Below are 22,848 nucleotides of genomic sequence, written 5' to 3'. Positions count from 1 at the left end.
TAATAGTTGGTAACTGAGTCGCAACGTTCCCAGCGTTCGACTGGCTGGCTCCACACACGGGCGGATCACCCTTGGGCGTGGCGCTCCGTGGCCGTCCATGTCTCACGCATATTCGGACATTTGACACTTAGCACCGCGCATTCATAAGATAGGTAGGATTAAGAGCACAACAATTGAATATCGTAGGCTCCAAAAATAAGAGAGAATTCATTGTAGAAAATTGTTCAGTATTCCGCTGCTATTTTTGGGGTGGAGGTCTCAATTCATCCACTCAGTGTGGCTGTTCCGCAGGGATGGCGGATATATATATTGCCTCCAGTGGGTGTTCACCACCATCATGAAGACGAATGACTCGACTCAATTCTTGATGGATGAATTGCCAATGAGGATGGAGAAGTGCAAAGCCACAAGGATAAAACTAGGGACTTAGGGCGATATTCTTGGTAGTAATCGGTACTATTTTGGTCGAAATCTATTTATACTATCGTCCCTGTAAATAGTCCCTGAAGCAGGTGGATGAGACGAACAAGAGAAAAGTGAATAACTAGCCGTGGTGCCTGACAAGCCACTGTTCTGTTGAACCGTACGGAGTCATGCATGCAAAAGGTAGACAGGGCATCCTATGAGAGACGAGATAGCAGCAGTAGTATTGCTCATTGCCAGCTGTGAAGCCAAGCTTTGCACACAAGCAATCTCAGACGTGGCTTGGCCGAACCCAAATGTCAGACGTGCATTGCGTCTCATGTGGTGGAATTTCGGCAGCTATTGACATTGGTGTTTGGCTGCCACCTTCCGGAAGCCCTTTGGTGTCGGAAATATTATTCGAAGACTCCTGGTGGCAGTGGAAAAGCATACTGCTTCGTAGATAGTGACGGCCATAGCTGAAGTGCTGAAACGGATATGATGATTTGCATCGGATTGTTTCTGCATGGAAGCTGGAAGCTTGAGCGGGGGGAGGATTTACCGATTGGCGCTCTTGGCTTGCTGAATCAGCGGGATCTCGGTCCGAGTCCGACCAGAGCCACTAGCTCCACCTCCACGTGATCTCAGTAATTGCTATCTCTCTCGTCCAGGCAGCAACATTTTCTAAAGTTGTGGCCTTAGGCGTCTACAACAGTCGGCATCCCGTTCGTTCCTTCCGCATCGGTCGCACCTGCCTTTTCTGGATTTGCTTGTCTGTCTTGGATGCCAGTGTCAATACTGTCATGGTGGCATCTCTCTCAACTACTAGTCCCCGGAATGCATGTTGAATTGTCTGCGATCAGCGCATCTCTACATATATTTACTTGATAGAAGGAAGCTAGAAGCGATATACGACATGGCATTTGATAAGGTTTCAACACTGCACTAACTACTTCTGTTACCCAAACGAGAACCACCGCTAATTATACACAAGTCCAGGAGTTAGGATCGGTGTAGTTACCCGGCCCCGTGTGAACGTTATGCTTCGGATACCGGCAGTGCTTGCGCATGTACTCAATCGATCCGTTCGCATTGAGCTTGTTGCCCGGCATATACTCTGGCGCCTTCCCGTTTTCCACCCAGTCCACCATGGTGCGCAGCAGGTTGACCTGGGGCGCCTTGGAGGTGTACGTGCCATATCCCTGGCCGATATACGATGCTCCCGTGCCATCGCCGCAGTGGCCCATGCCAGAGATCTGGAAGAACCGATAGAACTCATCTAGCTCGGACGGCGCGGCATTCAGCGCATTCGCTACCCGCCGGTAGTAGAGTTTGCTGTCCGTGGAGCTGATGATGGGATCCTGCGTGCCATGGTAGGACAGCAGCTTGCCTCCCCGGTCCCGGAAGGCCGTGATGTTGGGATCAAACGCCTGGATATTGAACGGATTCTGCTCCAGGGCCAGCTTGGCACTCTCCAATGTCCATTGGCTGGAGTTCCAGTTGGTGTCGTTATAGACCACATATTTGTACCATTCCTCGGTACGGCTGTACATCGACCCCGTGAAGTAAAGGTAAGCCGCGTCGGCCTCACCCCCATAGTTCAGGCGCGGGTAGTACACGGTCCCGTCGGGGCCATAGAAGTCACTCAAGGCCCGGTTGACCTTCGCTGCCTGCGCTCCCGTGATACAAGAGGTGCTGTTGGTAGTCCCGTCGCAAATCAACCGCTCGATGACCGGAGCGCAGAAGTCAGGGTCTTCGATGATCCCATCCAAAGCCCCATCGACCGGGTCGCACTGACGAACAATCTCCTGGTGGATTACGGACCACAGGTCTGAAGAGATGAAGTCTGGATCATCGGCTAATCCCGTCGCCTTCCACAAGAAGGCGCCCCAGGAGATCAGGTTGATGAAGTTCATTGCCGCGGAGCCCGCGATCACTCCGTCATAGTCGTCGGGGAACCGTTGGACCTGTTGGTAACCTTGGCGGCCACCGGTGGAACAACCCAGGTAGTAGGAGTAGTTGTACCCCTCATCATAAAACAATTGAGTTAGTTGCTTACCCACCACGGTACCTTCGTGCACTGAGCGATAGGCAAAGTCGGCCAAAACCTCCGAGTTGTTGAGGAAGTATTTGGCCGTATCCCCGTCATGTCCAGCGTTAGTGCCCACGGTGGCGAAACCGAAGTTGGCTGCAAAGTTGAGGTCCGTTTCTTGGACACCTAATATGGAAATCAGCAAATTCCTTCGTAAGTGAACGATCTACGGGGAGACCACAGTCCACAATTGGGCGCGACACTCACATCCGGCTAGACCTCCATTCCCCGTGCTCACGAAGCGACCGGTATAATTTCGTGGCAGCCAGGCTTCAGCCCAGAGATGGCTGCGATCTGATGTGGAGATGTTCATGGTCACGCGGCACAGGTCAACACTGGCTTGCACCGATGCTTTACACGTGGAGGCGACCTCCGCTTGGGAGATGTTCTGCCCCGCAGCAACATATGCGACTGATCTGACGGTGACATTGGCGATGTCGATCTTGTTCTGGAAATCATTGCAGCGTGACTGGAAGGAGTCGGACGCAGCGAGGGCTGCTGTAGGCAATGTCAGGGATAGGAGACTTGCTACTTTCATTTTGCAGGCTCAGAGTGGAAGCGACACAATGAGAAGGGAAGATGGGACGCTCCTGTGCAGAACACGAAAAACGGAGTCACAGGAGGTTCCTCTTCTTATAGGTAGTGATCAACAGGGCGGTTCCATATTTTTGCTCCTTACAAGACACATTGCGGAATGTGATGGACCAGTGACCAGCCTCGACATCATCTTCGGAGAAATTGTGACCATCGTTTGCTTTCCCCGCGTTTTAAAACGGCCTGAACGTCGGTGATTCGACTACAACCCACAATCATCGACTCCACATGAACTGATCTGGGGAGCGAGTGATGCGGAAATATATTGCAATTGTCAGTGGCTACCCCGGAAAAGCCAGTGAGAGAAGCCAGGAGTCCCTGGGAAAGAAAGTTTTGCTAGAACCGGCAGAAGATCTCGGCAGGTGAGAAGCGGGCCGGGCCATGGAGCCTCGGTATCCTCCTAGCCCTGTATCATACCTGGTGCATACATCGGAGGATTGTATGGGCGACAGAGAGCTGTCGGTTCATACGGGGTCCCGTATATAAGCTTTTCGTCGGGCAGCTGATCCTTCTGCGGACCTGGGCTTTGTGGACGAACGTCCAGGCTACCGCTATCGATGTATACCCTTGAATTCTCGTTTCAAGTCTTCCTTTTAGCTAGGCATTTCCTGATACTCGTATACCCTTCTGTTCCAGTAGATCTGTCCTCAGTAAAAGCCCATTGTGGGATATGAGAAGGCCCACAAACCCATGTTGAAGCAGAACAAGGGGGAGGGAAGACACCCCGGTCGGTAGTTGTTACTCCGCACTGAACCCTTGAGTCTCCACTTCAATTAAGAACTGACCGGGGTTGGCACGCTATGATTGGGATGCCAATGTTATGGAGGAAGGCAGAAATGAGGAGAGCAGGAAGCACAACCCGTGTTAATACCCCGCAGTGGGTCATAGATCATCAGCGATCGGCATGGGGGAGAAGACAATTAATTAATTCTGTGGGATGGAGGTCTGCAAGCATGGACGGAGTAGGAGAGGTAGACGATGGAAGGTGGAATATTCTGTTGCCTGATGCTGGGAATGAGGGCTTTCCAATTTCCCTGAGAGCCTGGAGTGCAGGAACATAGCTGGCCTGTATGCCTGAGGGAATAACATGATCATGCCTCAGGCTATTATCATGTGACTCGTGCAAGACAGGGCAGAAAGGGAAGCAAGGGATACAACGTAATATCTTCATTCTAGGAATCTTTGTATAAACAATTAACATTGACTCCAACCAAGTGTACAATTCCTACTTCATGCCCCTCCCTTCTCAGTCACCCACGCAGGGACTTTGAAATCCGGAGGCAACTGATACTGCCCAAAGCAACTACCGGAATTGCATCGGCCCAGATTGCACCGACCATACAACCGACAATAGCATTCGTCCGCCCGCGGACACGCAATGCCATTCAGTCGCTCCAGGTCGATCGCCGCTGATCCACCATCGGCATGAAGAGCACCGCGCCGAATAAACAAGATATGCCACACGTACGACAATATCCGACCGGCAATGCGGTCATCCCGTGGTGCTGCTCGGCGGGCCGACGGGGATCGTCGCCCCCCTCCTCCTTCTGCTCCTCCTGCTCCAGACTGGGCATCGTCGCTGCCATCCAGCAGCCACTGGCGTAGCGCGATATACTCGTCCCGCGTGTGCTGCCAGACGCTCTCGCGACTGGCCACAAACTGCGCGCAACATTGAGCGCGCACCGCGTCGTTGCGACCAAGTTGCACTCGCGCGCTCTCCAGCTCCAAGCTGATCTGGTCTTTGCCAAATAAATTGGCCAGTGCACCTGGTAGCGCCACGTCGGAGGCCGTTCGCGCGCTCCACGGCTCAAGAACCGACTGCATGGATAGCTCCAGGCTGCCCTGCGCGGGTGTCTTGGGGGAACATGTGCTGACGCTCCAGTCGCAGCGGAGATTGTGGTATCCCCAGGGGGCGAGGGCGGCCGAGATGTTCAACGCCGCCAGCAGGGCCGCGTTGTCATAGTCCGGCGCATCGTTGTGCCAGGCCCAGCGGGACCCGTGCACGAATACCATCCCCGTGGCGGGTAGCTGGGCATAGTTGTCGATTAGGAAGGTCAGGTAGCCCATTGCTTCGTGGCCGCGGTTAGCGGGCACTTGCAAGTGCGTGCTACGGGGATCCAGTGGTGCGTCTGCTGTGTAGACGCAGAGATGATATTGCTCTGCGAGCGGTGCGAGCCAGTCCGACACATCGGCTGTGACTCGCGACACGACCAGGACGGGCTTGTCTGTCTTGGCTAGACCGGGACATTGGCCCCGGGCTTCTGGGAGTTGCTTTGCGGTCGTCTCATAGGTGATGGTGGTCCAGGCGAAGGGCCGACCGGGAGGGGATGGCCGGTTCAGGAAGAGGATGAGACCGAGGATTCCGGCGAAGATGGCCAGATGGAAGAGACTGCGACGGGTCCGGCGCCTCATGATGAGGTGCTGCTATAGGTGACAGGCAGCAGATCGGATGGAATTAAATTATCGCCAGTTATCTCCAATTCTAATGCGTTGGGATCGTGGCTGCACGTCCTGACTAAGCGGCAGAACGAACCACTCGGAATCTCGCGGATGATCGGCATTAGTATTGCTTGTCTGTACGAAGAATATGAGGATAATTTGTAGAACATATCGACCATTTCATGTGATGGTATCTGAGTAGCTGGGTGTGTGCCAAGACAACTCCATTTTTATTTGTTTGAGAATAGATACAGTGTCTGACAAGATGCCGGCCACTCCTTCGCACGACATACTGCTTTCAGCACCATCTGAATGTTCGCTCGGAAACACATGGACAGCCTTCTTTTGATCACATAGATGTTTCTCGTCATGGGTAGTGGTCTGTGCTGGCGGGGTCTGACGATATCAGACTTTGAACTATGTAAGATGGATGCCACTCGATTGAGATGCAGTGCATATCTCCTCTCATTTATACTGCGCAAAGAGGCATGCCTTCTTGAAGTGGAATGCATGGCCAGCATAGATACACCGCACACTAAAATATTGCCAAAGTCGTATGCGAAAAATTGCTCCGGTTTGTGGTTGTTAGTGACGACTGTGTAGCCATCCTTTGTCCTCAGATATATGCCGATGGCACCAATGAGTTTGGGCTACTCGAGGGTATTGTTTTGAAGAGGCAACACTCAAAGATGTTTGGGAGTCATGCTTCCCGGAAAATACGACTCGCAAAGGTGGGAAACTCCGTGTGTCGACCCTTGAAAGACGTCGATATGATAGCAAGCGTGTCGGTTTTATAGTACGCACGCCTTCCACCTTACCACAGAATCTGGAACGGCAACAACCCGATTACATGTACCGATTTCATGTTAAAACAAGCTACTCCATCACATGCAACAAATAAAGATCAAACATCCCTGCCACGCGGCCACCTGCCACCTGCCCAAGATAAGCCCCTCTGAGGCATACGCGGCCCTGCAGGTGATGTGACCCGTCCATCTAATCTAACTGCATCAACCGCTGCAGGTCCCGTATCTTTCTTTCAATTCTGACTGCAGCACAAGGTTAGAGTTCTTTGTGTGTGTGGCCTGCATTCGGGGTGGCTTCGGCTCGGTCCTTTCTTGTGAAACCTTGATGGCAGCCACTCGGCGGGTTCCCGGATTGTGGACCGGACTGGGCGTGCTTGGCGATGAGCTTATAGGATGGTTGATTGTGATTACGACTGGATGAGGTAGAGGTTTTAAGTGAGGGGATGGTGGGGAAGGTAGATAGAAATGGATTGGGGCTGAGCTGTATGGGGCCGTAGTTATATATATATGTATGTTGTGATGAACGGGTGGGGATGGACACCGAAGAACGAGGTACTAGGTAAGTAGTAGGACAATGAATACACAAGATCACATTTGGATGACCTGGAGCTCATTAGAGACATAGAAAAGAGAATGTTACTACGAAATGCTATAACTTTGCTAAAGCTCATACCGGTGCTGACCACATGCATCAACGATGATACTTCTCAACCATAACAGACATTTCCCAAGACAACAAAAATAAACAAACCAAATTACGTAGATTATGTACGGAGCTCAATATATCCAAACCAATAAACAAGAACTTACTAACCAAACCAAACCAGACTAAACAATCAAACCCACAATGCACCGTTCCATCCTCCATTTTCTATCAATCCAACATCCCCTCCCACCCCCCACCCCTCAACGAATGCCACCACAAATCCTGACACGCATCCTGCAACGACTTCTCCGCCTCCCATCCCAACTCACAAGCCGCCCTCTTCGGCACCGCCACGCACTCCTGCACATCCCCCGGCCTCCTATCGGCCAGCCGTTTCGGGATATCCTGATGACTGACGCCCTCCATAGCGGCGACCACCTCAGCAACAGAATGCCCTCTCCCAGTCCCGAGATTAAACGTGCGAAAGTTCGTCTTTACCTTCCCTTCCAGCGCAGCCGCCAGGGCTGCGGTATGTCCGCGCGCCACGTCCGACACGTGGATGAAGTCGCGGATAGCAGTGCCGTCGGGAGTCGCCCAGTCCGTGCCGTAGACAGATAGAGCTGGCAGCTGACCGGTCAGGACTTGCACGACTACGGGGACGAGGTTTGAGGGTGTCCCGCGGGGATCTTCACCCAGAAGACCAGACGGGTCGCATCCAATAGGGTTGAAGTATCGGAGACCTATGATAGTCCAGGATGGATCAGAGGCAGCTACATCGGAGAGAATGGCTTCGCCCATCCATTTGGTGCGGCCGTAGGGGTTTGTGATTCCCGTGCAGCCTTGCTCGGATGTTATAGGCTCGCTAGAGGAGTCGTTGTGGTAGGTTTCTGGTTGGTGCACGCAGTGCTCCTCGCGCAGGGTGCCGTGGTTCTGAGCCAATGTGCCGTAGACGTTGGCGGAGGAGGAGAAGATGAAGGTCTTGATGTCGTGGTCTGCGAGTAGGCTGACTAGGTCTACTAAGCCCGTGATGTTGTTGTGGTAGTACTTGAGGGGATTGCGCAGACTGTCGTTGACGTCCTTGAAGGCGGCGAAGTGGATCACTCCGGTGATTCTGGATCGGGATGGAGTGCTGTTATTGTTGGTGTCTGGTGATGGCTCCACTGTGTACGAGGCCAGTAGAGCGCGCATGGCGGACATATCGCGAAAGTCGATGCATCTCAGCTCGGCTCGCGGACAGTGGCCGCCTGTTCGGTCGAAGTGTTGCTTGGCTGCTAGCAGGATCCGGTCGAAGACGTGGTCGAAGCTGTTGCTCAAGTCATCCACGATGATCACGTTGTAGCCAGCCTTGAGCAGCTCCAGGGAGGTGTGGCTGCCGATGTACCCCAGACCGCCGGTGACGAGTACATATGGGGCGTCATCTTCTAGGCGCAGTGAAGGTTCGTCGAAGTATTCGTCCCGCTCGGTTTCGGGTGTCGCAGGCGCGGAAAACAAGGGCGTGGGCACCGGCGAGCTTCCTTCAGAGGTACAGATAACAGACATGGCGCAGCTAATGGAGAAATTACAAAGGAATGGACAACAATGATAGCAATAGCAGCAGCAGCAGCCGTGACGAACGGGATCAGACCACGATGATGACGAGGCCAATATAATCCACGAACTCTTTTCGCGAGTTTTGACAAGTCTAGATTCTCACCAGACCAGTATAATTCGCGAACTTAAGCACTACAGAAAAGCTACTCTGGCTGGGCGAAACCCGGACTGGAAGTACTTGAGATCGTGGGACTTGCCCTCCACTTGCTTTCTCCTCCCTTCCCCCCCCCCTTTCCCGTGTTCAGGGCTCATCGCTCCAGCTACGCTATGCCCGCATCGGTTGACAGGAGCCCGATGATTTCATCATCGCCATTGAGTCAGTGTCCTTGGCCCGGTCTGCCTCTGCCTACCACATAAGACCGGCGCCTGCCGCCCTAGTGAGGGACGAACGCAGCGTGGTTCATGTTCGTCCGACGACCAGGCGGCGACAAGCGACAAAAGTGTGTCTAGGACATGACGAGCCGGGATCTGCCTTGTGTTCTTATTTTGGGAGATAATTGGCGATCGTAATTGACATCGAATCAATTAGGCCACGCGAGCCAGCCAGACTAAAAAGGCATTGGCGGTTCGAGGTTCGACCGCGGACTTGCTAGTTCTACATCTACTGGAGGGTGAAGGAAGTGACTAAGGGAAAAAAAAAAGGAAGGCATTGGGGCAGAAATAAAAAGGGAAGAGATGACGGCAGTTCTAGGTCTGCAGTAGCTTATCTAGTGGTGCTTTAGTATGCATTAGACCCATGTTGGCCATCGCTGGCTTTACCGGATCGGCTCCCTGGCATGACGGCGGCAGTTCTGACAATTAATTTATTTTCTGAGCTAGTTGGAAGCCTGGCCAGGTCGGTTTGTCTGTCTGACAGGTTGGACTGACCTGCTTTGCCTTGATGTCAAGCAGACTTGTCTGCTATGAGGTCTGGCGTGATTCCAAGGCGTGTAAATGTGATTCATGGCAGAAATTGTTGCTGCGAGGAGGGAGACACTGAATCATGCAGGTCTCGGTCGGAATAAGCCCTAGTTTCAACCGCGCAGGGCCAGCGCATCTTCTTTTCTCCTATCTTCCTATCTTCCTGTCTTCCTGCCTTTCTTGCCTCCCCGTATCGACGGCCGGTGAGGTGTCCTCCGTACCTGAAGCTGCACCTCCGGCGTCAGGCAATGGGGACCTGCAGATACGAAGGCGAAGGGAAAACGGTGAGATTGTGATTTGTAAGATTTAACCTTTTCGTTTCTTTTCGTTTTATTTGCCTCTCAGCCACTGCAGGCTACCTGTCTAGCTAAGCAACAACGTATTGTACTCGCAGAAAGTGGCTTTCCAGAAATGTCCGAATTCCCGAACATCCCGATCAGCGCCAAGGAAGGGGGCGAGGAAAGGAAAGGGAGAAATCCGTCATGACTATCCGGAGTACTGCATCTCCGTGAAAACTGATGAGACACAGAGAAGTAAAAGAAAAAAGAAAAAGAAGAGAGGGGCGCCCTTGCGTGCGACCCATCGAAATTGACACGTTCGACGAGTCAGAGAACAGACAGCAAAAGTTGATGGGGGTTTCCGGACTCCACCGGTTCATGGTTCCCCTTGTTTTAAGATGATGGAGACACACAAGAAAGGAAGGGATTGGGATCCAGTTTTTTTGCTAAGCGGATACTCTCTCTACTGTAGTTAACTAGTTAACTATCTAGTTATTTAGTTTGCCTGTTCCGACAAAGACTCCATCAACATGCCCCAGCTGGAAGGACCAAAGCGCTCGTAGAAATCGCCTACGATTTCCGTGACAAATATGTAGGCGGCACGACGACGCAGATCACGCACCAGAGCAGGCAAATGATGGTTCGGGACTTCCGTGACCATGTAGCCGCAGCGATCGCGAGGATAGGGAAGCTCGCCTAGACGATGTTGCACCTCATTGGTTTGCCAGCGTGCAAATGGCTCCTCACAGACCAGCAGGAGATCTGAGCCTGCATCGGCCATCTCGGGATCTGGGGGGGTGCCTGGGTTGTGAACCACCTGCAGACATCGTCATGGTTATTATCATTATTATTAAAATAGACTGAATCAACCACGTTGTTCCATGTTTTCTCATTTGTCGGGTTTCAAATGAGACAGCAGAACAGCTGTCAGATTTTTCTTTTGTTTTTCATACCCTCCACCAAGGTAGAGAAAAAGAGGTGACAAAGAGAGGGGTTGTGGCTGAACCAAGGAAAACTCATAATAATAATAATAACACTTATAATAAGAAAGAACAACATAATGCTTACCAATCGATCGCGGAGAAGCCCCGAGCAATTCTTGATGTGACGATGAAGCGCGCGCAAATACTCGGCCTGAGCGGCGTTGAAGTGGTTGGGAGTCTCATCGACCATGATGCCACCCACGCCTAAACCCGTCGTGGCATACTCGGCGGCCCAGCTGGCATATCGATCGATCTCCTCACAGGCAGCGGCCAATGGCTTTCGGCAATAGTCGATGCGGATATAGCCGACCGGATAGACATTAGGGCAGGCATTCAGGCGGGCCACTTCGCGCGCATAGTTGGCATCGGGGCACGGCAAGGCACCCGGTCCACTGTTGGGGTTGACGATCACCAGGAACTCGAGCTCGGGATAGGCAGCAATTCTACATAGTACACACCTCTCTCCATCAGTCACTTTGCGAGGGGAAGAAGAAAAAACAAAAATCGTAGGCGATACACCAGAGAGATAGAGAATAGAACAAAAAAGCAAGAAAGCAAACAAGAAAGAAGGTAGGTAGGTAAACTTTACGCGTCATAAAGTGGATCCCAGGTGGTCGGCGTTAAGGGATAGATATACAAGGGCACGAGTACGCCCGATTTGGGAAGCGCCGTGGTGGTGGTAGTGGTGGTGGCCATCGGATCAAGGCTGGATAGGGAATAGAGGTGGACGGAGGTGGGAAGTTGACACTGGAAGAGGGGAATTGGGGGCAGACAAAACCGGGAAGACAATAACAAGAACAAGAGAGAATGGGGACTAGCGGTGGCCAGGTTTTGTTTTCAGCAATCAACTACCAGTCTTATACGAGATACCAGGGCATAAATTCATTTACATGAAGTCGCTAGCCAAGAGAACGACGTGGACACCGCAGCCCAAGGCAGACACTGTGAATGGGGAGATTACTCCGGAGTACTGTACACAATAGCATTCGGGTGATATAGTCGAGATAGCCTCTTAGCTCTTGTTCTGTCTGTGCCTGCCCTGAAAGCCGAAAAACCAAGGAATAAGCAAAGAAGAAAAAGTACCACAACGCCATTCCCGCGCTAAACCATGGACCAAGGCCTGGCCGGCGTCTCCAAGCTTTTCCCTTACAAACCTTCCCCTGCCGGCTGCAGTTGGTGTATCTCACACCAATCACATCCTCCGATCAGAGAACCTGACCTGGCCAACTCACAACGTATCTTGGTCCAAGTGGAGTTTCCACTTTTAGCGCCAGATACTAGTCGAAGGGAAAAAAAAACCTAGAGTTGTTCGAACTTCCATCGAAAGCGACCGTCCCAGGGTTATCGAATTTTGGTGCGGCGGGAGCCACAGACGGGATTAACCCACCACTCATCGGTCAGGTCGGCATCACGTCGCAGATGGTCCCACCTTCTGGATCGAAACTCTCGTAGTAGTCTTCCGTCAATGTCGTCAGGAACAGGTACTCGGCCTTTCGGCTCATCTGGTTGACAAAACTGCGCAACGTGCCATTGCTGAGATTGTCAGGTACCGAGTGCAGCATATACGCATATGCCGTGCGATTCGATGCCATGGCGTTCAGACTGTGCTTTTCCGTGTGAAAATCCTGATAGGAACTCTCAAACACCACTGTGACGTCCGTCGCGTTGTTCTCGTAGCGACTATCCGGAATGGTACCGGGATTGTGGATCACCTAAAGGGCAGATCCGCCAGGAAAAAAGTTAGCCTCTCGGATCGTCATAGCAAGAGAATTTTCTGCTCTCTTGCTGCACCCGAACCGCGGTCTCGCTTACCATGCGATCTCGGCGCAATCCCGACGAACTCTTGACGGCCTCGCTGATCGTCTGCATGTACTCAACCTTTGCTGCCGAGTAGTCATAGGGGGCTTCGTCAAAGAAAATCCCGTCCATCGCTAGTGTCAGCGATCGATTCGCCCACCCGGCATAAGTGGCGACATCATCCAGCACAGCGGTGATGTTGCGCGTGGCATAAGCTGTGCGCACATATCCAACCTTGCGTACATTGGAATATGTGCTAAGCCGTTCCACCGAGGAGGTATACTCCTCCGAGGGATACGCACTGGAGCCGGGCCCGCTCGAGGGGTTGATGATGACCGTGAAGTTCAGGTCCGGGTGCGTCGTGACCCTGGGACTGTCAGTCACCGTGCGCAATGCAATCGGGGATGCGTGTTTCAGGTTCAACATACGATTCATATAAAGGGTCCCATGTACTGTCATTGGTGGGGTAGATGTATAGTGGGAATAGAACATTCGTCTTCTCACCACCATGCTTGCGAGTTAATAGGACTGCGCAGGGAACAACAATGACAATAATGATCACCACGGCAATGGCGATGGAGATAGCGATGCACCAAGGCCGCCGGGGGCGCGTGAGATTAGGGCGAGGCATCCATGCGGCAGCCAGTCCGAGCTGGCGAGGGTTAGTTGAGAGGATGGAGTATAGTCTAGCTAAAGACGCAAGCTGAGTTCCGGCCTCTGCCCGACCTAGATAGACGGCGCGCAGGAAATGATATAAACCTGGGAAGAATTCGGCCAAGAGCCAAGTCCCGGACTCGCCGGACTCACACGTAGGAACTAGACCGATGTGATTCGCTCGCCATGTGGCGCGATAAGAACCAAGGATGGAGTGCTATTGGGATCTAATGACAATTGAGGCTGTTGACATGACCGTGCTTTTGAGGTGCAGAGAGCGTGGCGAGGACAGCAAAGGCAGCCAGAGCCCCGTATTCGAGTCAGACATGCATAGACCCCCCCACGTTAGCGCCGCTTTTGTGCCCACCAGTCCACTGGGAAGTCCCTGTCGGTTCGAGGGCCCAAAAGAAGAAATGCAGTCAGAGCAGAGAAAAAAAAAGAACGTAACGGGAAAGGGAAACTCCCGCTATGCTTGGTGCTGGCTGCTAAACTAAAGCCTGCTCTGCTGGCTGGCGCTAGACCCTCTAATCACATTTGATTTTTTCTTTTGGCCTTTTTCTTTGGGTCAGCGGTAGGTTCCAGAGATACATGCATCTGCTATAAATAGTTATATTAAATGAAGAGATGGCGCCTCCCTTGGCGGCTTGAAAGGGAGCTTGACTTGGGTGGTCAGCGATTCTTATCGCCCTAGATAATAATAATCACTTAGGTACCCCGTCCACAGTCGGGTCAAGCAGCAGTGTTGAGTGTTCGACAAGCTGCCTGCCACCATGGGACTGGAATACCTGGGTCTGGATGCCGTGGGATGGCATCGAATGACCACAACATGGTGGGATAAGGTACTTATGAATTCTCTTCTGAGAAAAAGAAAACAAATCCCTTGTCTCCCGTCCTTCTTCTGACTGTCGCACATTTAGGTGATAGCAGCATGTTTATTAACGACTATTGTTCTTGGTGCTGTATTCGTTTTGAGCTTTATAGCTCGAAAGATCTACAGAGTCTGGCAGGTATGTTGTGCTGTCCTTCATCTCGTTTATCGCCGTGAGGAATGCGCTGACGATTGGCTTTTGCGGTGGGAGTTTAGAGGCGGCATCAACTCTCCGTGGTCCCAACGGCCATTGCCCGTTATTTGGACCAACTCAAAACAAACAATGCCCCCCTTGCGTCGGAGAAACCGCCCGCGAAGGAGCTTAAATCGTTTGGTGTTTTTCTCGGCGGGTTTTCTAATCCTCCGACACCTGCCGAAGCCCATTTGCTTTCGCAATGGGATATTCTCGTCGTAGATCCCCTTCAACCCGGGGTTTTGGACGCGCTTACGGGTCACTGCACGTCATCGCACATTCTTGCACGCCTTGACGTCCGGAGTCTAGTGCGCTCTGATGCTTGTCGCAACAATGATGAAGCCCTCCAAGCTCTGGAAACGGTTGTCCAGACGCTATTTAATACTCTCAAGCGCGGTCAGAGCAGCACATCGCCCTTTCACGGGGTACTCTTGGCCGACTGCCACGCGCATTTCCAACCAGTGATCTTGAATGAATTGGTCAAGTACATGAACCACCTCGGGCTAGCCGTATGGCTGGAATTGGCGCCACCAGCCTACCTCAGTGAGGAGCAAGGCCGGGCCATTAACATGCAGCAAATTCGTGGCGTGGTGTATAGAAATGGTACAATCTTGCAAAATGGAGATAGGCGCAATTATTTCCAGATGGCCGAGATGCGTACTGCCATGCGGGCCGTGGCATCCCAGAAAGCTGTTGGCGACTCGGCTATTGCTATGTGGGATACGATTGACGACAACGTCGAACTCACGCATCATGTTCTCGGACGCAGCTTCAAGTGGTGCAACTACAACAGTGCTCTGTGTTGGATCGCACCCCAGTCTGCGCTAACGAATGCGGATATTGCCGTCACAAGAACAGTGACACAGGAGCCCCTAGGGGCTATGATGTGGCTGAAGCGCGGCGAAGTTCTGGAAGCGCACGATATTTGGAGGCTGAATGACAAGGTAAGAGCCCTTACGTGAGCTCGTAGTAAGTGAGCCCGAAATGGAAGCTGACCATCCACAGATCCGCCAAAACCCGTGCGGATATGACGAAATGTACGAATCGCTGGAGTCCTTTGTTCCCGACCTGAAGGCAAAGCTTGCGTTGTCACACCCGGCAAATTCTCGACGGTCCGATAGTGCAGGCACTGTGATCGAGGGACTCGAATGGTCTGGAAGAACCGAAAGTCCACAAATAGATATCCTGTCCGTCTCCCCTGCTGGAGCAAGCTATACCGGACTCTCATGCTTTCAGATTGGTCTGGATTGCACATCCAAGGATGTCGCGGACCTCGTCGAAGGTCAAAGACAAGTTAGAGACCTCGATTTGCTTCAACGCCTCAATGCAGAAGAGCTTCGCCAAGTAACCGAGCCATTGCGCGCCTTGCTGAAGGCCCAGAACTCACACACCTATCTTTCGTCGGAACTGCAGTCAATCAAGGACTTGGTTGACCTCCTCTCGGTTTGTCGAGGTGACGACAATGACCGTCTTCGAATTTACGTCGGCTTGCATTCGGGCTTCCGCACTCGTCTTGGGAGTCAGATTTGGGGTCTGCACGATCTCGATTCCAGCATGGGCGTACTAAACATTTATCTGTCGGGAAAGACACAAGATCGCACCGGAACCATTCTGCACACGTACCTGGCCAACAGAGGGTTCAGCCGCTCTCGCTGCTTCTTGGCAGAGATGGCCTTGGCCGCAGAGAACCAGACGCTATCGGAAACGTGGGGATTGCCTAAGCGCATGGTGGATGATATCGAACAGCTTACCCCGGCAGAAACTTTGGCTTGGCTGCGACGACTGGCCTTATCAAGCTATGATGACCCGATAAAAATGTCTTCCAAACTTCGCGCCTGTGGTGAATATCAACTTCTGGAAGCTCCAACCCTCGCACAACTCCGTGCTCAGTGCTCAAGTGAGTATCTAGATGGAGAGATCTCGGCAGCGGCGCTGGTCTCCTCACGCCTCGCATGGCTCAGAGAACAGGGCTGTTGGTGTCCTGATGCCTCGGCTGCCGAAGCGCTGTTTCTCGAGATTGATGCCCGGTTGCCAGCTCTTCTTATGAACGGAGAGGCAGAGGTTCTCGACAAATTAGCCACAGTATTCGAATCCATTCTTCAGAAGGGCACTATCGACGCGGGTGCCGATCTTCTAGCTCTGAGTGTGTTTTGTGCCTTCCGTCGGCTGGCTCTGAACGAGATCTACCTAGAAGTCCTTGACCGCAACCCCCTACCGAACCTCGAGCCCGTGCAAGCAGCGTGTTTTGCGGAGATGTATGCCTGTGGTGCTCGCACGGATATGTACTTTGATATGACACCGAAACGCATGGGTAAAATCATCTGGCGATGGTACCGCGCATATTATCACGAGCACCAGCCACCTCAACGAGAGGAGATTTTCACCGAGCTGCCGACGGCGTATGCCTCCATGAATGTGGATCTGGACCCAGAAGGGGAAAAGGACACTGCATCGTGGCACTACCGACTCACATTTCTGGGAATCTTTGCTGTCCCTGCACTCATTGATGTCACCTTGTTGACAACGATCGGTCGAGGCCTTTATTTGACTACATATATGAGTGATATCGACAAGACACTCGCTACTACTGCGTTGATGATCGCCCTTCTCGTCTGTGGTGGGTTTGGTAGCTGGATCAGTTCTGGTGGAAGCTACTACTTGTACGCGATGGCGTTCCCAGCTATGAGCATGTTCATCCTGACCCGCTTCATTGCCGGGTTGGCAGTGGCCTTCGTCGGTGGCATCATCGCGCTGATCGTTGTAGGTGTGGTCAAGGGATTCGCAGCAGGCATTCTGTTTTTCCTTTACTTTTTTATGCTGTCCACGTACCTTATGACTCTGTCAGCCCTGTCGGTCTATCAGATGCCAGGATACCAATTCCAATCGGTGAGTTGATCATCCCCCTAACCCTCTGCCTCAGTTCCCAGTTCTTCATTGTTTGTGCAGGCTAACTAACCATGATCCAGGGACGCACGACGGTCATGTGTTGCATTCCGATCCTCTTCATTTCACCGATCGTCACATTGTGGGTACATCGCGACTCGGTCATTTACCTGTGTATCCTGGGACTGTTCCTTGCTTGCCTCCTTCTGGGGGCGCGGCGGGTCATGGCTCGGTGGAACAGCTGGTATCTGAATATTCCTTGCGTTACGGATACGGAAATTGTCAATTGGTACACACAATCCGCATCGAACCACGGATCTTCCACCGAGAAGTTGAAAGACGTTGGTGCAGACGCTCGCCGGGCCCTCCTGGCTAGCGTCCAGAAGGAGAACAAGAAATGGTTCTGGAGCAAAACGACAACAGACCCGTTCATCGCCAAAATGGCCGAAGGCTATTCTTCCACAACCTTCCTGTTAGGATGGTACTGCCGCTACTCGAGAACCAAGATGCCTCTGGCGTACAGCCCAACATGGAACTTGCAGCTCAAAGCGGCGGTTGATACCATGTCTGAAATGCAAAAGGGTCTGAAGATGCACAACGCGTTTCTTCACTGGCGCCACACCGGGTCTGATGTCTGGTGTGGAATCTTGTATTTTGTCGTCGCTCTGTCCGATAAGTGGTCTGCATTGCTAACAGGTGAATCGATCGTCGGTTTGTCTGCAGCTAACAGCGCCAAGTACCGCCTCACGGTCGGCTTTGCTCTCGGCTATTATCTCCTAGGCGCAGTCATCCTTGACGCCGTATCGCAGCCACTCTGGACCCTAGTCACAAAGGCAACTCCTCAGCCTGTCACCTCACTTGCCAGCCTTCGCCAGGTAACTCTAAATGATGCCAAGGCTCGACGGAGCCTTTACTGGAAGAACCTCATGAAATTCTTCTTTTTGCACATTTGGGGTGCAGCCATCACGATGGCCGTTATGTGGACGTTCGAGGGTTCCATGAGCTCCACCATCATGTACCTGTGCTATGTTGGCTGCTATACTGGATTGCTCTGGTATCAGTATAACCGGATCTTCACAGGACCTCATGTCGCTGGTGGCCTTGCTGTGGGTTCCATTGCCGGATTGGTTGTAGGAATTATCCTTCACGAAGTACTTCCTGCCTTCCAGTGGAGCAGTGTTATTGGCCTTGCCACTGGTACCTGGGGAACTGCGATCTACACTATTTTCAAGGCTAACATCGGGCTGCCATCCTTCAAGGGATCAGACAACCAATCTCCGCGCTTTGGGGCAAGAGATAAATCCGTGTCCTACGGTGTCAGCACCCTCGAGCCACACCCTGATCTCTCCCAGACAACCATGTCGCAAATGTTCGAAAACGTCCTTATGCTCTCTGAAGAGTTCCGCTACAAACTAGATCCTGCGCAGCATCCTGGTGTTGAAGTTATGCAGATTTTGGGATCTGATCGCCATCTTCATAAACCAGAGATTGTCCAGGCCGCTTTCCATGACGCAAAAGACCTGCTTCGACGCGTTGCAGAACTCTGGCAAGCCGGGGACATAACTGTTGAACTAGTTTCTGCCGCACACCTCATTCAACCGGAACAGAAGATTCGTGCCATCAGCCGACGGACAGGAGATCACGTTCACGTTTTCATTGTTATCGGTCCTGATCTCGTGGGATACGACTGGACATCAGACATTCGTCGCAACTGTCAGACAATCGCGGAAGCGGTCGTCCAAGCCACTGCAGAGTTCAAACTGGGCCTTTCCCATGACCACGCTCTGATGGCAGAGCTTCTGATTGTGAGCGACCGGCAGGGCGAGGATATAACCTTACCCGAGGGCATCAAGCGTCAGCTGGAAGGCAGCTCGACAGAGCGCGCTAGAGTCCTCAACCACGGACAGCAAGTATTGTTGCGTCACATCCTTCTCGGAATGGACTGCGATCAGGAATGGGACCTTCTTCCTAAAGCTGCGAGAAAGCTGCTCCTCCGTCGAACCTGCGGACAACCATGCCGCGTCAGTCCTGAACAGACTGCCTGGCTCGTCTCCAGAGCAAATGACACGCTTTATCTGGAAGAGTTCATTGCTAGATGGAACCTGGGATTCAAGCTAACAGCTAGCGTGATGTCATTTGCTGCAGCCCAGGAATCCCAACGCCAAACTCATGATCAGCCGGAATTCATGAACACGAAGTACGACAAGCCCATTCGTGATTTGCTCGCACTCAACGAACACACACCCAGCATCGGTTTCGCCGAAGCGCTTCGCCTTTCGTTTGCTCGGATCGTGCACATTTGGAATGCGTGCCTCAAGTTCCTGGTCATCTCCTTGGTAGCGGATCCAGAATATCAAAGAGAGTTAGACTCAATGCTTCGTGGACAGCCCTTGGTGTTTGCCTGGCCAATCAACCTTATCTTGAACGGTGTCTGGGTGACTTGCAAATCCCTACAACGTCTCATAATCCCTTTGGTCTTGTTACATGGACGGGAGAAGGTCTCCACTCTATACCGGAACATGAAGGATTGGAAGACAGTGGTACATCAGGACCGGGTTGTCGTAGAGAGTCTGAGTGGTATCTCGACCGGTTTCTTCCGACACGAAGCAGATGGCACAGTCCAGCTCTACCAATACTCAGGACGTCATGAGCACGAGCCAAGCGATTACAAACAACTCATGGCCATCAACACATACACCGACAAACTTGTGCTCTCACGACGCCAGGAGTACCGTGGTGATACTCTGCTCAATGAGTTCACCTATGAGTATCCACAAGACAATCGGAGCGGGCGGCCAAAGTTGCCCACGCAGCGACAATGTACCCAGGGCGAGCTGAGCGGCCAGATAGTCCATTATGACAAGCGCGGTTATATGACCTCAGGATCAGCCATGCGTGGTGTGAATCGCCTGGAATTCAACTTTTGGTACCGCAAAGGCGCCAAGTTTGAAGACGAGCTGCTGCGCGCCGACTATACTCTGCCACATATCAAGATCCAGGTGGCCTGGTGTATGCCTCCTCCAAACCGACCGGAGAGGCAGGACAAATGGATCCCTTATCCTCGGGTCACTGATGCGACTTTCATCCAAGGAGATGATACCCACAAGGCCAAGTGGACCTACGACCATAAATTCCACCCGATCATCGCAACAACGTTGAACGGTGAAGCTGTGACCACCCCTGCGATGATCCATGAGGACTGGTTCAAGGTATTGCGAAAGCCCACCAAGTGCAGCTTCTTGGATGACAATCCACTCTTTTCCTTTTCTTCTACTAAGGTGAACTTCGTATCACGCTTGCTGGGCTGGAATGTCAAACGATATCCGATCCCCACCTCGCGTGCCCGTACTCACCTCTGGAAGTCATGGAAGGGCAGCAAGGAGTTCGATGCAATCACAGCGCGATGGCTGGATGAGACCATGCTACGGTCTGACCGTGTGCTCAAGCCATACTGGAGAAGACGCAACCTGGGTCAGCTGGAAGCTGCGGCTGATTACCTCGATGCTCAAGCTGATACAGTTCTCGCTCGGGTGGACATTGACCCCGAAGTCAGCTCCTGGACACCGTTAGCTTTTAAGATCAGTGACCTCTCGAGCTTCGGGCAAGGCGGTGATTCACGCATCAACACTCGCACGCTCTCGACCCAGCTACAGGACAGCGACACCGAGCTACACGTCCTCGCTATGGATACCGGCACTTGGCCCAATGAGCCCGGTGGTGTGTCGGCCTGTCGACGCGATATGGTCAACGATCTCAAGGGTATTCGCTGGCACATCGTAGCTGAAGCAGCGAACGACTATGGTGTACCCCGATTCCAGATCGAAAGAAACGTCCAGTCGCTGGCCGTGCTGCCCCAGTGGGGCTTGGACTTCATGAATCCCACCCATGGCATGTTTCAGAACACACTCGACTCGGAGGTGGTGCAAAAGTCTTACGATACGAGGGTTGCGGATATCGAACGCAACTTCCTACCAATCCTAACCAGCCTCGTTCGTTGTGCGCGATCCATGAACAAAACCCGGGCGCTCATCGAGGAAGCCACCAAGGCTTTGGTAGATCTCAACACATATTTCGAATCGACTCGGAACTGGAATGACGTCTGGATGAGTGACACAGTGAAGCACGCCTGGCGGGAATTATGGCTGACCGAGGACATGGAAGACACAATCCCCGTATCAGAGTGGTGGAACTGCGAGTACCCGACCCTCCAGCAACTGGATACGGCTTTGGACATGTGGCATCGCTGTGAGTTAGCCCCCAGTCCGAGTATTATGACTACGCTGACGTTGAATACTAGACCTTTTCATTTTCTCCATCCCCGTTCCCGAACGGATTCCCGACGTTTTCCAGGTGTCGCATCATTTCACCGGCGCCACGTACGGCGTGATGTGTAAAGTCAAGCGCAAATGTGCCCTCCACGTGTGGGATCACTGTGTCAGCTTCCGAGAAATGACTACCTTCCTGTCGGCCGCTGTTTCCTTCGACTCGACGTTCGTAAACTCGTCACTCATTTCCTTGGGTCACCTCGCTTGTATCCTCATCGAACACCACGCGGACGTTGTGCTGCCCTGCGCCGAGTATTTTAATCCTGGCTGGGAAATCGAACTGGGCACGTGTGAAGGCGTTTTAGAACATCGTCGGGCCTTCCAGCGCAAGATTGATCCGGTAGTGAACGGAATCACGAACATGGAGAGGTATAAGCCCATCGAGAAGATCAAGACCGAAACACCCACGGTAGTGATGTTGTCGCATATTCGGTATGTATCTGCTTTCCTAATTTTCGCTTGTGAAACTGTGGAGTAACCCATATAATAGTTATGTCAAAGACATCAAGACAGCCATCATGGCTACAGACCTGATCGTCAACCAGTGGGGCTTCAAAGACTACCGCCTCCACATTTATGGCGATATGGAACGCGCTCCTGGATACGCGTCGGAATGTCAGGAGATCATTGCCTCCAAGTCGCTTCGAGATCACGTTGTTCTGAAGGGATTAGGCAACCCTTCTGTTGTGCTTCAAGATGGGGTAAGTCATTCGACGTTACAATGTAGCACAGTTTTCGATCAATGCTAACCTTATTTAAAGTGGCTTTTCATGAATTCATCCACTTCCGAGGGTCTTCCCTTGGCGATGGGAGAGGCCGCACTTACGGGTGTTCCTGTGGTATGCACTGATGTCGGTGCCTCATTCTGTGTTGTCATGAACCGCGACACGGGCAAGAAGTTCAGTGAAGTCGTTCCCCCGAACGACGCCTTTTCCCTTGCATCGGCCCAGATACGGGTCATGGCACTTCTTGGAGAGTGGAGCAAATTCGCGGGTGATGAGGAGGGCTACGTGCCCCCATCTCTGGGCTTGCGTCCATCTCCGGAAGAGGTGCAACAGATCTCCCAGCGTATGTACGAGAAGGTGGAACAACGACGCCAGTTTGGTATGCAAGGTCGGGCGAACGTGCTCAAGAGCTTTTCCAGTCACCGGTATCTCCGCGAGCACGAGCAGATGCTCTGGCTGGGCAAGTACCAGAGTGAGAGCTTCGTAGCCCGTTCCTCCTTGTCCTCCAGCGGGTCCAGCGGGTTCTTCAAAGAGCGGGTCACGGTCGAGCAGATCAACGAGCCTTTATTACCTCCTACTCCTCGGTGGCCAGGTGCCCGGCGGGAGTCGCGCCGTGGCTACTTTGGGTACAGCTCATCCAGTACCCAGTCTCTTTGTTGATGAAAATGACATT

At 52.5% G+C, this 22,848-nt stretch overlaps 5 protein-coding genes across 5 annotated transcripts; 1 reads left to right on the top strand and 4 right to left on the bottom strand.

The window, feature by feature from the left end:
* Positions 1–1,301: 1,301 nt before the first annotated feature.
* On the bottom strand, positions 1,302–3,032 carry BO79DRAFT_181002 (tannase/feruloyl esterase family alpha/beta hydrolase; the record flags this gene model as incomplete). Its single annotated transcript, XM_025680122.1, has 2 exons — positions 1,302–2,620; positions 2,702–3,032. The coding sequence occupies 2 exons, from the start codon at positions 3,030–3,032 to the stop codon at positions 1,386–1,388; spliced, it is 1,566 nt and encodes a 521-aa protein (XP_025535284.1). The 3' UTR covers positions 1,302–1,385.
* Positions 3,033–4,318: 1,286 nt separating this feature from the next.
* Positions 4,319–5,500, bottom strand: BO79DRAFT_248137 (DUF3431 domain-containing protein; the record flags this gene model as incomplete). Its single annotated transcript, XM_025685689.1, has 1 exon — positions 4,319–5,500. The coding sequence occupies one exon, from the start codon at positions 5,498–5,500 to the stop codon at positions 4,319–4,321; it is 1,182 nt and encodes a 393-aa protein (XP_025535283.1).
* Positions 5,501–7,207: 1,707 nt separating this feature from the next.
* BO79DRAFT_221622 (udp-glucose 4-epimerase) lies at positions 7,208–8,518 on the bottom strand (the record flags this gene model as incomplete). The annotated part of the gene is made up of 1 exon (XM_025683527.1): positions 7,208–8,518. One exon carries the CDS (start codon positions 8,516–8,518, stop codon positions 7,208–7,210), a length of 1,311 nt encoding a protein of 436 aa, XP_025535282.1.
* A 1,725-nt stretch (positions 8,519–10,243) lies between these two features.
* Positions 10,244–13,158, bottom strand: BO79DRAFT_240463 (spherulation-specific family 4 protein; the record flags this gene model as incomplete). The annotated part of the gene is made up of 5 exons (XM_025685031.1): positions 10,244–10,564; positions 10,816–11,173; positions 12,210–12,442; positions 12,543–12,894; positions 12,956–13,158. The coding sequence occupies 5 exons, from the start codon at positions 13,156–13,158 to the stop codon at positions 10,244–10,246; spliced, it is 1,467 nt and encodes a 488-aa protein (XP_025535281.1).
* A 793-nt stretch (positions 13,159–13,951) lies between these two features.
* BO79DRAFT_275509 (glycosyltransferase family 4 protein) lies at positions 13,952–22,835 on the top strand (the record flags this gene model as incomplete). The annotated part of the gene is made up of 8 exons (XM_025687674.1): positions 13,952–14,020; positions 14,099–14,188; positions 14,266–15,186; positions 15,248–17,128; positions 17,209–21,370; positions 21,423–21,882; positions 21,941–22,151; positions 22,212–22,835. 8 exons carry the CDS (start codon positions 13,952–13,954, stop codon positions 22,833–22,835), a joined length of 8,418 nt encoding a protein of 2,805 aa, XP_025535280.1.
* Positions 22,836–22,848: the final 13 nt, after the last annotated feature.

Source organism: Aspergillus costaricaensis (assembly GCF_003184835.1).
Source record: "Aspergillus costaricaensis CBS 115574 unplaced genomic scaffold BO79scaffold_40, whole genome shotgun sequence".
In the NCBI taxonomy this organism is placed as follows: Eukaryota; Fungi; Ascomycota; class Eurotiomycetes; order Eurotiales; family Aspergillaceae; genus Aspergillus; species Aspergillus costaricensis.
This window is presented reverse-complemented; position numbering and strand designations above follow the sequence as displayed.